The 18,959-nt window shown below is 33.6% G+C and overlaps 1 protein-coding gene across 1 annotated transcript; it reads right to left on the bottom strand.

Annotated features, from left to right (window-relative positions):
• Nucleotides 1-1,037: 1,037 nt before the first annotated feature.
• Nucleotides 1,038-4,237, bottom strand: LOC149031638 (protein muscleblind-like). Its single transcript, XM_089175203.1, has 2 exons — nucleotides 2,052-4,237; nucleotides 1,038-1,632 (listed from the first exon to the last, which is right to left on the bottom strand). Exon 2 carries the CDS (start codon nucleotides 1,230-1,232, stop codon nucleotides 1,038-1,040), a length of 195 nt encoding a protein of 64 aa, XP_089031329.1. The 5' UTR covers nucleotides 1,233-1,632; nucleotides 2,052-4,237.
• Between the last annotated feature and the right edge of the window lie 14,722 nt (nucleotides 4,238-18,959).

Raw genomic sequence — 18,959 nt, 5'->3', positions numbered from 1 at the left:
ATGTTAAATTTAAATTAACCCTTGAACTAACCAGCAACTCGAGATGATTTTGACCAAATTAGGGAAACATTTTACATGTAATTTAAAGTTATTTATTAACAAACAAATTTATACAAATAATCAAATTTTACCAATTTAATTATATTTATATCAAAAACAAAATTTGAGAAATATTCTAATCTGTAATTAGATTTTGTATGATATTTCATAAAACAATACTTAAGATGCATCCTAGGTGTTTATCAGAACATGTATTACAATAATATGTTACTTCCCGTCTACCTTCAGGTGTATTACGAACAGAGCAAACCTTACAGTCCCTTTAAGTATTATCTTTAAGTATATCTTAAAAGAAATATCTTATCTTAAGCAAATAGAGTAACAAAAGACTTGAAATCAGCCGGGCGCCGTATCAGCGCCGGTCGAGTTGCCACTTAAACCTGTCGAGCGCTAATTCGGCATCTCTCGAATGCAAAGAATTAATTTATATAAATTACATTTGAAATCGAAAAATGTTTTGTGGGGGGATAGATAATATACACGAAAAACACTTTTATACACAGCAAATAATAAGTTTCAGATAATATTAGATTAGATATTAATTTGGAAAAAGGTAGGTGAAACACACACGACACTTTGTTCAATACCGTTCTTCTCGCGAATACAAGTCTCTTATTCGTTATTCTTATTATTGTCTATTCAAGCAATCTTCTTCAAACCCTTTTTTTATAACGATAACTCAAAAGTATAATATTATTAGATTTCAAATTCTAAACGCTATCATCTATCCTACCGTTAACAAAATGTAAACCAAAAAAAACATTGAACAAAATTATTTCTAATATTAATAGCACTATTTTTGCACACGATAGAATCGTAAATATATTTTAAGAAAAAAATAAATAAATAAATAAGATCATTGATTTCATAGATATAGTAAATCCTTGACTATGGGACAAAGTATTAATTGAAGTGAAGAGATACGACGATGATATTACCAACGATGAAAGATTAATCGATAATAAGATAATGTAGTGTTATATTACCTTGATACTGTCGTAGCAAGCAGTGACCCGTCCATTCTGCACCTCGACGTTGGCTGGTGGGTGAGCGAACTTGCACTCCGTGTCAGGCCTGGTACACTTGTTGCGTTGAAACTCTCTGCAAACCTCGAGCTGGAGCCACCGCGAGTCCTTGCCATTGAGTAGGTTATTCATGTTGACCATTGCCATTCTCCCAGTATAAGAAGAGAACGTACGAGAGACTTTGTATCTCTCTTACACTGTATTTTTTTTTGTTTTGTTTTGTTTACTATTCTTCTATCTTTTAACGCACTTCTTTCTTTCTCTCTCTCTCTCTCTTTCTTTATCTGTCTCTAGGTTGTTTCAAACGAGAAGGAGAAGATGAAGAAGAACTGATAGTAGTAGTGGTAATGTAGTAATTTCTTGGTTCGATCAACGAAGAACAAGAAATAGTTGATTTCAGTTGGTCGTTGTTGTTTGTTGTTAATGTTGATTGATTCCTTCCTTCCTTCCTTCCTTCTTTTATTTATTTAATATTTATCTTCTTTTCTTCTTATGCTTTCACTCGCGTAGGGCCGATCTTTTATCGATAGGATTTGATGACTCACTCCTACTTTTCGTTTTGTATATGTTGAATAATATTTTGTATTAACAAAAATTTGTTTCTCAAAAGCTACGACCACGCGGCACCCTATTATTAATAATAATAATAATAATAATAATAATAATAATAATAATATGGATTACGTTGTATCGAGGTCTCTTTTTATTTATTTTATTTTTATTTTTTATCGACAATAAGAAATAAAAAAAAAAGAAAAGTAAAATAAACGAACAATTATCTATCATAGATTTATACCAATTATTTATCAAACGTTAAAACAAGAAGAAAACAAAAATAATATCAAAAGAGAGACCAATCACGTTTCTTTCTCTCGGACCTCGTTAAACGTAAATCGCTGAACAGAGTATAGTTTGCCGCGGGGTCGTTGCGTATACACCTTAGGGAATATACGAGAATCTTCCTACCTTGTTTTTCTTTTATTTATTTTTTTTTTCTTTCTCTCTCTCTCTCTCCACGTAGGAATTTATCGACGAACGAACGAACAATTTTTTTTATTTTTATTTTTTAGATTTTTCAGCCCCTTCTTTTTTTATCGAACTTCTTCCTTGTATTATACGTATGTGTATGTCCTGTGTATGTGTATTTTTCAATTTGAATTTTTTTTATATAATCCCGAAAGTATATATATATATATATATATATATATAAATTCACGAAGAAATCTTGAAGAAAAGAACCTTGCTTTTTTTTTCTTTTTTAACTCGCGTTTAACAAACACGATAGACAATTAATGATTGAAGGATCGTTTCGTCTTCTATCTTTCTTTTAGAATTTTTCTTTTATCAGCAGGTTGGATTGTATTAATCAGTCGTAATGAACAGTACAGTAATTGGAGACTGTTTGCGGTTAACACGTTTTATTAGCGAGCTACTGCTTCTGGCTTTTTGCTTTGAAAGCTGTTGGCTGCTTAGAAGAGATTTTTGTTGTAGGGTCAAAGAGAGAGACACTAATGCGAACTTATTATGATGGTGTTGGGTAATACGTTCAACGAGAGAAGTAGCTGGAGTGAAAGAGAGAAAGAGAGAGGAGAGAGAAAGAGATAGAGAAAGAGATAAAGAAAGAGAGAGAGAGAAAATTTGTTGTTGTTGTTGTTGTTATTTCGTCCAATTATCGAACAACTCTTCGTTTTCGTTGATTTTTTCGCGTAGTAAGCTGTGATCGTTGTTGTTGTTGTTATTGTTGTTGTTGTTGTTACACTGCAGCTCTCTTTTTATAATGAAATTTCTTTAATCTTTAATCGCTTCTGATTATTTTATTTTATAGGAAGCGCCAGAGACACGTGTGTGTGTGTGTGTGTATGTGTGTGTGTGTGTGCGTGTCTTCTCTATTTTATTTTTCTTTGTAATATAACTACTACTTTTACGTGCACTATTGTGCTAACTTTTACTCTTGTTGTTTGATGCAGTTGATATTCATCAACTCACTTTTTCAAGGAAGATCTCGACTTGTCCGAAGAAAAAGTAGTAGTAAAAGAAGACAAAGATGAAGAAAGGAGGATTATAGAGCCTGCTAGTCGAATCACTCGATTAATTTTGTTCCTTTTAAAAAGACCTTTTCCTCTCTCTATCTCTCTCGAATAAAACAACTCCGCAAATCTTTCTCTCCTTTTTCTTTCCTTAAACCCTCCTTCTCTACTCTCGACTCCGTAATTCTTCTCCTTTCGTGTGAGCAAAGCTTGTGGAAGCCTTCGAAACTCTTCTCTAAACGTCTCGACGAATATGACGATAATTGTGTTCTTGTTGTTATTGGTGTTTTGTAGCCGATGCTTTTTATGCAGACTACTATTGATAATACTGCTGCTGTTGTTGTTGTTGTTGTTGTTGCTTCTGCTGCTTCTGCTTTTACTTCTACTTCTGCTGCTGTTGTTGTTGTTGTTGTTGTTGTTGTTGATGATGTAGTAGTAGTAGTAGTAGCATGTATTGTATGTATACGTGTCTCAAAAAGCCGCTGATGGTGTCCTTCAAGCCGGTCTCAAACCAACGCGTGTCTCGTGTCGAGTCTACTGGAAAGGAAGGTCGGTCAGGAGGAATTGAAAGAAGATTTGTTTTTGTTTGTAACAAAGAAAAAAAAAAGAAAGTAAAAAATTAATTAAGGAAAGAAGAAATAATGACTTTAATAAGACTTTATTCGAGACGTGATCTCGATAGGAGGATCGAGCGAGCGAGTGAGAGAGGTCAATCGTGATAAACGACATGTGTTGAATTTATAATAGAAAAAGGAGACTTCAGCAATATAATATAGAAAAATATATATACATATAACTATAGGATATATGTTAAGAGAAGAAAGGGAAAGAGAAAAACCGGTAAGCACGTGAAAGGCGAAAAAGCAAAGTAGTGGGGATAAAAAGAAGAAGAAGAAGAAGAAGAAGAAGGAGAGCAAAGGTCCGGTTCGTAGGTCGATCCGTGTCGGGTCGAAGGACGAAGGAAGGCCTGTGAGAAGCTGGAATAGAATAAAGAGAAGGGATTTGGATAGAAAAAAAAAAAGAAAGAAAAAGAAGAGACAGAGAGAGAGAGAGAAAGAGAGAGAGAGAGGGGGGAGGGAGAGGGAATGAGAATTGCGAGTTAGCGAATGACGTTGCGTTTCCGTTCTTCGGATTTACGTCATTTATTCGGCGCGTTCCTGGCTCCTCCCTTTACGCTCGGACTCCGGATTCTGCTGTTCTGGAAACATACCAAAAGCGAAAACTCGCATTACTGCGGATGCAAAGGCTTAAAATGCTTCTTGTTCTGTGGGCTACAAGGTGGGTTGGTCTGGGCTGGGCTGGGGGGGTTGGTTGACCGGTCTAAAGGGTCCGCCGACTCAACGACGAATACAGCGAAATAGAAAAAGACATAGTAGGATAAGAGAGAGAGAGATAGAAATAGAGTATCGAGGATTCTACTACTAGTCGAAAGGGTCAAGCAAAAAGGGCACCACCGAGTAATACGAAAAGTACTAGCAGTTGGGCTTTCCAGGGAGCAAAAAGCTTAGGCCGAAAAGATAAGATATATATATATATATATTATGTATATATGTATGTTAGTATATATGTGTGTATATAAATATATGTATGTATATTTATTATAAAGATAGATAAAAAAAAATAGAAAGTGGGAGAAAAAGAGAGAGTTTAGAAAAAGCATTAGGACTACCAATGCAAGAAGCACACTTAATTAAATGCCGCGAAAAGCATATATAATGCTGACAATCCAATAACTTTTAATTATAATGAAATAATTATGAATTAATCAATATAATTATTATAATAATTTAATTTATCTTATTGTAATAATCTTTTTTTTATTTATCTATTGCATATTTTAACATACATATATGTGTAAATTCAAATATCCTATTTTCTTGTTTTTGTTTGTTTTTTTTTTTTCATTTCCTTCTTTATTTAATTATTTTTTTCGTATTACATTTTTTTCACAATCTTTTTGAAATTACTCATTTGCTTTAAAATATTTTTATGACTTTTTTTTTTACATCACACATTTGTATTAAATTTTTTTTTTTTTTTTTTTTTGTATATTTCGTTCGTCGTTTCGTTTTCTTTATCTTGTCTTTATCGTTTTCTTCTTGTAATTTTTGTATTTTTTCTTTTTTTTTTTTGGTCGTTGTTTGCCTTATATACACGATAATCGTTAAATCGTCCATTGTGTCAAGAGATAAAAAGGAAAGAAAATTCTTATAGTTCTACACGTGAATCCCAGTGCTAATAGGACAGATAATATGCCCTCCAACGAGGTACTCGTACTTCGTACAATGTTTGTTCAACGATAATGTCGTTTCTTGGGATACGTGAACTTGGCAAATCTGACTATTTTCGTTTTCGTGTGTGAGATAACGTTTTAGAAAATTAGAAATAACACTGTAATCACATAAATATAATAAAACTAATCTGTTTTTATGTACACCTTTTTCAATTATTTTCATTTTTATATTAACACATTCGCGGCCGGCATATTTTTTCTTTTTTTTTTTTATACCGAGTACTGGCAAAAATAATGAATTATTTAAATGTGTATTTAAATAATAAAATATAATAATATAATAAAATATAATTATTTAAATGTTATATTGAAATAACTAAATATAAATTTATATATAAATATAATTTTTAATTTATTTATAATTATAATATAAATATAAATATAATAATATAATATAAATATTAAATTAATTTATAATTATAATATAAATATAAATTATATATATTAAAAATATATTTTTATTAAATTTTTATTTAATATTATTTAATATATATATGAAAATTACGTGTGTATATGTGACGTGAATCACGTCAGCGGTCGCGAATGTGTTAATTTTTAATAATTAACCTAATCATTTCTAATTCGATCAATTACGTCAATAATTTTTCACATTTAGAAATACAAAAAGATGTAAGTATACCAAACATCACTTTAAAAGAAACCCCGTAGGGAAGAATAATTTACGAAAAGGGATCCGAAAAGAAGAAATCATCTCAAGGACCCAAAAGATTTCACGCTTTTACTGAATGGCTTTTAAAAGATCGACAAGTTTTCGAAAAAGGAGAACCTCTGTGAGAAGCTTATATTATTTCCTTCAAAACATTCTAATTCCCAATATTTTACTACTGTATTTACCCAAGTGCGGTTTAGGATATCGATTACAACACCTTTTCGTGTCAAAATACACACAAACAACATCATTATCAAAAGACACCCTGGGGTACGGACAGAAAAGGGAAAATCTGTGAAAAGGGACTGAGAGATATTTTGATTTGTTTGTTTGTGTGAAAAGATTTCGATCATTTTACCAAGAATAGAGGATGGATGGTTTAAAAGTCAAAAAGTTTGCAAAGAAAAGATATAATGGTAGACAAGTGTAGTATTGTACAAACCCACAAAACATGGGTGTGTTGTTTTGTTGTATATATATATATATTGTAGTTTCCTTTTTCGATTTTCATCGAAGCGTTAAGCCACGTGTAGGGAACACACCTTGCTATAAAGATAATCGTTCTACCTGGGTCGTCAGGTAGAGATCTAGGTAGTAATAGTAATAATAATAGTAATAGTAGTAGTAGTAAGGTAAGGTGCTAGTCAATGTTTTCGAAGAACCATCCACATCCCAACCAACCGACAAAGACAGACAGAAAGATAGATCAGACGACAGGTAGACAGGTACGAAAGGTAGGTAGGTAGAAAAGAAGGTTTCTCTGAAAAGGATGTAAATAGAAAGGTGCCCTTTTTTTTTGTTCTTTTTGTATTCTTTTTTTTTTTCACGAAGCAAATCATCACTGCGAACAACCACAACAAAACCCAACACTCATAAAAAAAAAGGCCAATAAGTCTTTAAAAGCTGGAAAATGAGACACGTGGGGGGTTGTAAATGTATAATAGGGATGATGACACGTGCTCAAAGTTAAAAAGATCTCGAATATCGATCATAATAGAAATACAATAATAATCAAAAAAAAGGATAATATATTTTAAATGACTTCATCAAAAATTGTATACAATGAAATTGAAATTTTTTACGATATTATTGTTCATTACGAATTATGTAACATGAAAATATTATTAAAAAAAAAAAAAAAACATAATCAAAACCAAATTGTTCGGAAAGTAATTTAGTTATTTTTTTTTTTTTGTAAAAATGAAGACAATTTTAGCTTCAAGGTTAAACCTAGGCATTATAAGTGGGCATAAACAGTTAACCCTTTCGATACTACAAGCCACTATAGTGGCCCTCCATAAAATGCCCCGTATTTTACATATAACACATCTAATATCCAATTATGGACGTGTAATTTTAGTTTTTTGTTTCTTTCAATTAAAAACTGTTAACCCTTTGAGTACTATGGACGTATATATACGTGTTTGTTAATATTTATGCAAAGTAATTTAATATTTATATAACATTTATATTTTTTTTATTATTTATTAAATATTTAATTTATTATTTATATATATTTTAATTTATTTATTTTATTATTTATATATATTTTAATTTATTTATTTTATTATTTATATAATAATAATAATAATAATAATAAATTTTTTTGTTCCTACAAACATTTTAAGTAAAAGTATTCAAAGGATTAATATCAGCAACAAAATTACTCAAAAAATAAAATGCAATTTTTCGCATATCTGATAAATGTAATCTCTCACGTGATCTCACGTGTTGTTAATTACCGGTTTTGCATCAATCAATGCGTTTATTGTGTCAAAAAAAAAAAAAAAAAAATCCAAATTACTTTCCAAACAACCCAATATGTTATCAATACAACAAATACGATAATTAATATTACAATGAAATTTTCTTTCTAAAAAACAAATTCTATTAGTTTCATTATCATACCGGTAAGAAAAATACAAATAAAAAGAAGAAGAAAAAGAAAAGGGATGAAAAAAAAAAAAAAAAAGAAATCGTAAATAGAGAGTACGTTTTTGTAAGCTCGAAACAAAACAAAATAAAAAAAAGAAAGAAAAAAAAAAGGTGGAAGGCATAAGTAACCCTTTAAGCCGAGTTCTCGCTTCCGTTGTCGCACGTTGTGTAAAAGCTTCGGCGGAAAATGGAGGAACCGTAACTTCTTCCCAAAGTGTATGTACATGTATGTATGTGTGTGTGTGCGTGTGTCTCTCTCTCTCTCTCTCTCTCACTCTCTCTCTCTCTCTCTCTTATTCTACCAAACGCTATAACGCGAACTTGCCAGAGATATAACACACATCCACCTTGATCTCGAGCATACGTTAACCGTTGAAAAACTGCGTTTACTTATACAGAACATAAACATCACTTTGAGAAAAAGTGAGATAGAGAGATAGAGATATACAGGTAAAGAGATAGAGAGATAGATATTATAAGAGAGAGAAAGAGAAAACGTGTAGCTCTTCTCGTAGCGTTCGTCCACGTTTATCGTCCGTGTGTACTTTATGTACAACGTGGAGACAGTTAAAAAGTAAAAGAAAATGTACACAGGTATACCATACTACTACTACTACTATTGCCTGTTTTATATATGTGAGTATACAATGTATCTACTATATATATATATATATATATTTACATGTATGTAGGTAGGTGGATGATTGTAGATACAGGTATCGGTATAGGTGTATAGGTATGAGCATATATAAATTTATATATGTGTGTGTGTTTGTGTGCTGGACGAAGAGGAGACTATAGTACAATTTCACGTAGCGCAAAATAAGCCGCTTACGAAAAGCGGCAGCAACGAATCGCAATTTCTCTCGCAACTCACTCTCTCTCTCTCTTTTTCTCTTTCTCTCTGACACGAATTACGCTGTCGTGTGCGACAACGTAACCTGCCCTGCGGAGAAAAACATTTCGACCAATAAAAAACATGTTTTTTTTGTTTCTCTCTCTCTCTTTTTTTCTCTCTCTCTCTCTCTCTCTCTTTTTCTGATACCAAGAAGAACAACGAAAAGAGCAAGAGGAAAGGAGTAAAATAAAAAACAGGGGGATGGGAAAGGGGGAATCGTGAATGTGAGATGAGGGAGGAGAAGGAGGAGGAGGAGGAGGAGGAGGAGGAGGAGGAGGATCGTTTCTATTAGAATATCAACGAGTCGATTCTTTATTATTTATCATCAATCGAGAAATGTTTAATTAATTAATTTTCCAATTTTTGTCTTTTTATTCATTTTATATATATATATATATATATATATATATATATATATATATATATTTTCTAATTTTGTTCGTAGTAATCAAGTAAGATGCAAAAAGATAAAAAGTCGATATTCCGGTGAAACTGTATTAGAGTGTATAGACCGATAAAGAACCGAATAAAAAAAAAAGAGAAAGGGAGTGAGTGAGAGAGAGAGAGAGAGAGAGAGAGAGAGAGAAAGAACACGAATTTCTATCGGATTGGCTCTTTGGAAGAATCTCGTTTCGTTTTTGGCGCAACCGATTGAAGAGAGTGGAAAGAGCACTTCGTCCTATAAACAATATTAATTAACCTGATTTCTCTATAACACATAGAGAAACCAATGCTATTCGTTTTTTAATTAATTTTATAGAATGTATATATATACAACTTTAAATATACAAAAATATATTACAGATTCAAATAATAGACGAATAGATATAGATATACACATATATGTATGTATGTACGTATAGATCTTAATCAATTAACGTTGATAAATGAAAAAACCTATCAAAAAAAATTAATCAAACATTGACAGAAAATATTGATAACTGTTATTATATACTTGTGTGTTTTTATTTAAAAAAAAAAAAAAAAAAAAAAAAAAACTTATTGAAGTGAAGAAGGGAATTTTTTAATAGAAGACAAAAATACCTTGACGCATTAATATTAAATGATAATTTTAACCTTCGTGTAAAAATTTTGCAACGAGTTTTTATTTTAATCGAAAGAAAAATAAGAAACAAAGTTGCGAATCATTTGAAATTATTAAAAATAAAATAATAATTGTCATTGTATAAAAATTGATAACATACATATATATATATATATATATATATATATATTATTATTATTATTATTATTATTATTACTATTAATAGTAGTATTGTTGTAATAATTTATTTATCTTATTTTTTATATATTATTCATTTTGTTCTCTTTAATTTTAACATTTTATTTATATATGTTATCAATTTTGTATAATGGCAAATATTATTTTATTTTCGATTTCTTATATATAGATATAAAATATAATATAAATAAAATAATAATATAAAGTAAAAAATTAAAGAAAACAAATATTAAATAATAATAAAAAAAAATAATATAAAATAAATTATTACTACAATACTACAATACCACTTCTACTAATAATAATAATCGGTGATTGTATTAAAATCACATTTGAAAGTATTCGATCGGAACTTTCGATCAAATAAAAATAAATAAGATATATTCCTTGATAAAAAAAAAGAAAAAAAAAAAGGAAAAGGAATAAGAATAAGAGAATTTATTTAAACTATCGAGCATATCGAAGGGCGAAGGAAAGATCGAGACAGACACGATTAGCGTACATATCTTTCGTGACTCGCGTGCTCAAGAGGCTCGACTCTTGGTCGAATCGATATACGTGCACGAATGCGGCTTCGAGCTTCCTCCACTTCTTTCACGTGACTACCGCAGAAAAGAGGGCCGACCAAATCAATATCTCACACAGACATTTCGTCGTCGTCCTCGTCCTCCCCCTCCTCCTCATCCTCATCCTGTTCCTTATTCTCGTCCTTCTTTTCGTCCTTCTTATATATTCCTACCTAATCCTTACCCACCATGTGTATGAATTTACACGTACGTCTAATTCGATCACTTTTATCTAACCTATCAAATTTCTTTTAATTATCTATTTCTCACATTATCCTTTTTTTTTCTATTTCTAACCATTCTATCTCTTTCTTCAACTCAAACTAAGTTTGAATCACTATAAATACGTTGTTCACCAAAAGGACGCAATATACGTAGTAGGAACGTTACGAAACGGGACCATGCGAATTTTCGTCTAATGAATTTCGTTAAAAGCTAAACAATCGTCAAAGTTTGTACTTTAGGGTCAAGCCGAGCGCTATATTGTTGATCCTTTGGTATTGTGTATCAAAAGGTTACGGAACATAGTGAAAATGTACTACGGTTGTTTTCTCTTTTACATACACACATATAGTTCAGTAGAAGACTACTACTACTACTACTACTACTACCTACCTACCTATCTACCTATTTATCCGACAAAAGTCGGATTTTCCTTTCTCAAATTCGGAGTTAACGTAAGCAGGGAAATATCTTCAAGAAAGAAACTCGATATGCGTGTTTCCAAACGTAGAAACGTCCAGATAACGTTGAGATAGAAAGGATAAAGAGGTAGTAGTGATGGTGTAGCTTTTGCGGAATCTCGAAGCGTCATGAAAAATGCATTATCAAGGATAACTCATCCTCTCTCTCTCTCTCTCTCTCTCTCTCTCTCTCTCTCTCACACACTCCGTTTGCTCTGTCGAATTTTCTACTTTATCCCTGTTATCACAATGTCCTTCAATTTTAAACCCATCTTTAAAAGTTTCAATAAACTGACTAATATTCTTCTCATTCATTTCAATAGAAATCAAACAAATATACGAGAAAAGAAAAAAAGAATCCAATGAGAATTACTTTTGATCATCGAATAAACAAAAAATATATATATTTTAATATTTAAAAAAAAAAAAAAACCATGAGAAACTTTGATCCCCTTTACGTGCAGAGAAACCTATTTATATCATATCCCCATTATAATGCATCGAGTGGATAGGTGATTGCGGTCGATTGTAAAAGTTCGATGATGCGAACAGCCGTCGTTGATAAAGAGAGACCTGGGGTATTGATAGTCAAGAGAGAAGAGAGTAACACATCGAAAGATGAAAAAGTAAAAGGGAAAGAAGACGAGAGAGAAAAAAAATACAAAAACACATGATTTTTAACGTTTCCAATAGAACGAGCAACCGATTAGCTTGACTATGGCAGTGTATGACAGGCAGACAGGCAGAGGACACCGTTAGAGGAAGCAAGTTGGTAATGTAACATCAGAAGAGCAAGCATGGGGCATCTCGTGCTGTGTGTCTCTCCCTCGGTTCACGGATGAACTGTGTACGAGGTGTGCGGGAGCATAAATTCTTGTTCATACTCGACACACACACACATACAGCTTTACTTTCATAAACGAAAGAGAAAGGAAATAAGAGAGGGAACGAAATTAAAGTGGAAAAAGAAAAACGAAATTAACGATATGAAACAATGAGAATGACCATCGCGAGCGGCTTAAAGGGCCTGCCTGGTGCCGGTGAAAACGTAATAGAATTAGGAACGATTAAATTAGCTAAAAGGATTTTCGGTGGGTACGATGGTATATAAGAAAGAGTAGTATGTATAGTGTATGATAATATAGGAAAGTTCCTTTTCGATATTCCCTTCGTTTCTCTATGAGAACTAGAAGTAATAGTAGTAGCGTACACCTGCAGACACCACCCTACTCTTCACCCATAATCTACTGCAATAGATAGATAAAGAAGAGAGAAGGTTCGGAAACACTAGGAACGACCTAAGGGTGATTATGAAGGCGTAAGTGGAACGCTTATACGATTAATATATTTTCTAGGGAGTACGCAACACGCTTGCTTTTCCTTGCTGGTATCTTACGTTTCGTGCTAACGTATTAGGCCCGGTCGGTCTTTCGTGCAGCACGGGCCGTTCTTAATGTTGCCTCGGGCCAGCCAGCCAGCCAGTCAGCCAGCCAGCCAGTCAGCCAGCCAATGGCGAAGGGGAACGATTAGACCGACGCCAGCTCTCTCTAATGACGGTGCTGTACCTTTGCAAACGCTTATGCTACTTTATCACGAAGCTAGCTAGCTAACTAGCTAGCTACCTTCCTACCTAGCTGGCTTGCTTTGCTTGCTTCCTAGCTTTTCGTAACCGGCACCACTTTGTGCTAGTGGATATTCTCATTTCTCTCCTCAGTCTCGAGTTGATGATCGATATAACTTTAGTACTTTTTTTTTTCAAGTGTTTTTTTTTTTACCTTAAATATTGGCTAAGATATTATATGTATATATAATATTAGGTCTACCGCAAAATTCTGTCCGTTCAAACAAACATTTGTTTAATTTTTCATCACTAAAATGGAATATACAAATTGCCATCATATTGGCAAGAGTTCAAAAGTAATTAAATTAATTATTTGTTCAAATTATGAATAATTTATTATTTTATTGTATTTTATTTTATTTTAAAATGGACAAAATTTTCCAGTAGATGTAATATAAGTTTATACGCATGTTCAATTGAAACTTTAACATGTTAATTGAATATATAAAAGAATTTCATTAACTCAAAGCACTTTAAAAGTTGAGCTTGTTATAATTACTAACTCGAAGTAAGAAGAAAATCGAACGATTTCCAACGACAAATCGTGGAGTCATGCGTGAACATTACGAAAAGGTAACACACATACGCACACACACACACCCATGTTACTTTTTACTGAAGTAGATAGAACCTTTTTAGAAATAATCTTCGACAAGCTTAGACGGATGAGTTTTTTTTTTCTTTTCTCTCACCTAATCCACAGTTAATAGATGAACCTAAGAACTTCACTTGATATTTTCTTAAACTTTTTTTTATGATATACAAAAAAGACAAGAGAGGTAGAGAGAGAGAGAGAGAGAGAATGAAAAAACATTCTCTTTTCTCGTTTTTGCATATACATGCGATCTTATAACTCGAGAAATTCCAACGTAGAGAGAGTCTGATCCTCTTGCCTGGAGATAGCCGACCCCTTCTGCATCAGCAAACTGAGAGAAAGTTGTAGGAAATGGTCTGACTCACCTAACGCAAATCACATCGAATTTCGTTCATTAAGGAACTTGAAAAGCGAATAAAACATTAACGTTTTAGATTTCTATTACTATCTCTATCCCTCTTTTACTCTTTTTCTCATCATCTTGGTCTAGTAATCACTTAAATATTTCGATAACACTAGAACAATTTCAATTTTGCCCCTTTTGTTACGAACAATTTCAACTTTTCTTAACCAATGAAATACTTCCTTCCACGTTAACAGCATTTTCGCTTCGTGTAACTATAAAGTACAAAGAGTGTTAGAAAGAGAAAGAGAAAGAGAGAGAGAGAGAGAGAGAGAGAGAGAGAACAAAAAAGTTAGAAATGGGGAACATAAGATAGCGATGGAAACGTCTTTTTTTGGGAGGGAGGGAGGGAGGGAGGAGAGAGGGGTGGTTGTGAAGAGATACAAGAAAAAATTCCACTTTACACAAGTTGACCCGAGAGATAGTTTTCTCTTTTTTATTACTATTATCTTTTTATATATATATATGTTTTGTACTCTTTTACAAAATTACTTTCCTTAACTTTATTGTTAGACATAGTACGTAAGTACGTACGCGTATATAAACTGTAAAAGAAATGGTCTAAACTCGGACTGTAATTTTTTGAAACAAACAAAAAATTAAAAGAAAACCAAACAGAAATTCTTATACCTTAGTCATGTGTATAGAATGATTAACAAGTAGAATTTTTGTTGAGAAAATCATAAAACTAATACATATATATATGTCACTTGTCATCCATATATACACTGAGTAAAGCTAATTAGAATCGCAGTCTGTTCTCGTTCACGCCATACAAATTACCAGGATTGTAACACCTCGATGAACGAGTACAGACTACTACTAGGTAGTAATATACCAAGATAGCGAAGACGCGAATCGGTAAAGTTTGCCAAATAATTTACACGCTACGTCTAACTGTCAAAATCTTAAATGATTCCTGACGTGAAATGGGGGGCCCTATGCGAATCGTTGGGATGGAGTTATTGCACAGGATATCGCCTACATTAACCGAGTTAACTTTGTCTGTTACACAAGATATATATTCATAATAATAAAAAGAAATAAAAATAGAAATAAAGATAACAGTGTATTTATAAACGATTCGAAAGAAACGTACGAGTTTGTTTATGTAAAAAAAAAAAAAAAAGGCATAAATAGAATGATAATCCGATGAAATCGTTCGAAAATAATCTACATTAAAATACCACCCACGAGTAGAAGAAAATTTGTCGATGAAAAATAACGTGTTTACGTGACAGACGAAAAGGGATGAGTTTTTAAACTCGTATATTATTCTTAAAAAGAAATGATAAAAATTAAAATTAAAATTAAAAAAAATAAAAGGAAGAAGAATTACGGATACATATATTCGGTTAGATTGAAATTCACAAGATAATCGTGGAATAAAAACTTTATACCCGGAACAAACAATCGCGACAACAACAGCACCAGAACCAACACCAATACACCAGCCAGTAGCAGCAGCAGCAGCAGCAGCAACAGCAGCACCACCGAGACTTTCAGGGAACGACGACAACGTACGGCTTCGGCATTATCAGCTGAATGGAAAACAATGGCGATATTGATCGGCCGATTCGTGGTATTCGTTCGAGTGGGAGAGAGATAGAACATGATTGTGTGTAGGTGTATGTACTTCGAAACATAAACGCGCGAACGCGCTCATACACATACACAGAGAGAAAGATAGAGAGACAGACACACATACACATATCTATAAAGTCTGGCTTTATGTCCACACTTTTGAAATTTAAGTGCCTATGAACTAACAAGTTACTGCATCCACTGTGATTTCAACGATGGAACCATATTTCGGCAAATCCTCGGCACGCCTCAAAATTATTTCAAACTTTTCTAGTTACCCAACACCCACAAACCCCGTTGCTGCTACTACTACTACACATTCAGAATTTTTCCGAATCTTTTCGGGATAAGAACATTTTCTAGATCGAACTTTCAAGGATACATCGTAAAAAAAAATTACATTCGCACATGCATGCATGCATGCATGCATGCATATGTAGATGCATAGGTGATTTATTCGCCAATAAAAATTCTGTGTCACGATGACAAACGCATGAATAACGTTCCTATCTTTAAATCGGCGATAACACAGATCACGAATTGCCCCGAGGCTTTCGTTACTCGATGAGAAAAAAAAAAACAATAAAAAGGGTGGATATCTACCAATGAGAAACAGGAGAATGAAAGAAAGAAAAAGGTCAGACAACTGTCTGATCGCAACTTTCACGTTGAACGCTTCGAAAGAAAAAAATTAAGGTAAAGTCGTGGTCAACATTCAATGCCACTGTGATTTCATCGTCCTAGAAAATGCTACTAAAATTACAAAACGTTAAAAGAAAGAAAAAATAATAATAATAATAATAATAATAATAATGCGAAAAAACACCCTCATCACTGTCGATTTTTCTACCTTGGAATTTTGCATTTCAAAAAAAAAAAATAGAAAGAAAAGCTCTGCGTACGCGTATATGTAAAGTAAATAAGTATATATACCTATGTAAAAAAAATATTTTCTCTTTCTCACTCGTTCTCTCAAAGAGATCATTAAATCCCAAAAAAAGCGATCTCACAAAGGAGGAAGAAAAAAGACATAAATACGTTCGAAGAAGAGAAGCGTAACACGGAAGAAAAAACAGCTGGAGTACAGGGCCACGATATACATATATATATATATATATATATATATATATATATACACATATATGTACAGTGTGAGAGAAAGAGTGCACGGATAAGGGGTTAAAAACCGCTGAAAAGCAATTTGAAGGCACACACGGTAGATGCGCATCGGGGCCGCTTTGAAGCCATAAATTCGTACGCGAGCTCGTTCGGCGCCGCGCACCTACGGAATCGCGAGAAAGAGAAAAAGAGAGAGAGAGAGAGAGAGAGAAAAAAAGAAGGAGAGAGAGAAACCGTCCAATCGGATGTCGCGCTCGGACTGCTCGTTCATGCATTTCAACGCTTGCAAATCATTCATTCTGACTCATTGTCGAGAAGCCGAGCGAGCGTGCTATATACGCGAACGCGACACACACTGTCACCCACCCACAAAATACTCTCTTTCTCTCACTCTGATGGTTGTTCTGTCTATCCATCTATCTCTCTCTCTCACTTTATTCCTCCCACTACAACGGAATTCCACGAGAAACATTCCGCCGCGGTGCATACGCGTTTGGATGGTATCGTGAGCAACACCACCGTTGCACCCCCACTGCACCAACATAGCCATTTCGCCATAACTATCTCTCCAAATCCCCCCCTCTTCCTCCCTATCACTCCTCTTCTCTCTCTCTCTCTCTCTCTCTCTCTCTCTCTCTCTCTTTTTCTCTCCCTGGCCTTGAATATTTATCGTTGTTTTTGCAAAAACAAATATAGCACCTGAAATGAACGCGTCCGTCAAAGCACCGACCCGTTATAAAAACGTAACGATATAACGCCCCCGGTAGACGTTTGAAAATTAAAAACTCGCTCTCTTGCTATTTGCAACCCTAAAAATTAACCCTCCCCTCCCCTTTTCTTCTAGCTAGAGCTGTCTCAATGGTGAGATAAGAATCGTTCTTCTTTTTGTTCGATTTAATAAGATATAGGTTTAAGAATTTTACATACTTTTACTTTTCCTATCTTCGTATAGAAATTTGGAAGAAATTCTAACTTGTTATACATAGAGGGTGGCTGCCACCCTTCCTTCCCCCATAAGTACGAACAACCACATCATAAGTTAAACTTTGAAACTCTCAACAGATACGGCAAAATTCTTTTCCCATTCTTGTTTTTATTGTTTACGCTTATAAGCGAGTAAAATTGGTGGTCCGAACATTCGAAAAGTTTTACATCCTTACATACAGGAATTCAGGATCGTAAAATGCCCGACTTTATGCTACATAAAATCTCTGCTAGGGTATATCATCTTTATTCTTGTCATTTATGGTGACGTTATGTAAACATCGACCAATCCGTTCGTCCATCCATCCATCCATCCATCCATTCATTCATTCATTCATACATCCATCCAACTATCCACCCACCCATCCATTTACCCATCGACAACGCGTGAACGTGAACGATGATTTCAATTTGAATGATTTTTTTTTCCCTTCTCTGAAGACTTTGAAACTAAGCTTTTAACGTTAATTCCAGAGAACGGATGTAGTTAAGGCAATAAGGAAAAGTCACGCAACAATGTGTCTGTCCGTTACACATACGTACATTTACATGTACATGTACACGTATAGACTTTACATACATATGCGTGACGAGCCTCCGAAACGTTAAAGTAAAGCTCACTCAACGAGACGTAATACGACACGTGCAGCGAAACGAATCGCATTCTTGCGGAACAAATTGATGTGACATCCTTATGAAAGATCGTCATCGAAGTTACATAGGCATTCTTTATATAAAAAAAAAAAAAAGAAAGAAAAAAAAAACAAGAGAGAATATATAACCTACCCTCGAAATAATAGTTCCAACTAGGTCAAAATAAAGTAAATAAACTGTACGATGTGCTCTCAATAATTGGGTAACCCCTTACCCTTACACTAGTACTTCTTACATGCTTACTAAACTCGAGCTAAGTTAGGTAGATTGAACTATAGGACAAAGCGAGATTATGACATCGTAGAAAGGGTTTCCTCGGAAAGAGCCATTCAAAACGGAGAAAGACGAACTACGTCTCCCGGAAGGTCGTCACGTAGGATCCCTATAACGAGGTACTTCGAAGTTCTCCAACGTCGTCATCGTCGTCTTCGTCTTCGTCGTTGTCGTTGTCGTTGTCATAGTCGTTGTCGTAGTCGCTATACAAAGTCTTGCGTAGAGTCTGTCGAGATAGAAAGAGATAAAGAAAGAGAAAGTAAAAGAGGGAGAGAGGAAGACGTTGATAGGCCGAAATATTTGCAGATCATTTCGACGGGTCAACG

Source organism: Polistes dominula, unplaced genomic scaffold, assembly GCF_049000335.1.
Source record: "Polistes dominula isolate Pdom_NZ unplaced genomic scaffold, Pdom_raw_medaka contig_82, whole genome shotgun sequence".
Taxonomy (NCBI): Eukaryota; Metazoa; Arthropoda; class Insecta; order Hymenoptera; family Vespidae; genus Polistes; species Polistes dominula.
Note: the sequence above shows the minus strand (reverse complement) of the source record. Positions and strands in the feature narration are given on the sequence as shown.

Coding starts and splice junctions, on each gene's coding strand:
- LOC149031638 (XM_089175203.1), bottom strand. CDS start 1,232: ATGGCAATGGTCAACATGAATAACCTACTCAATGGCAAGGACTCGCGG.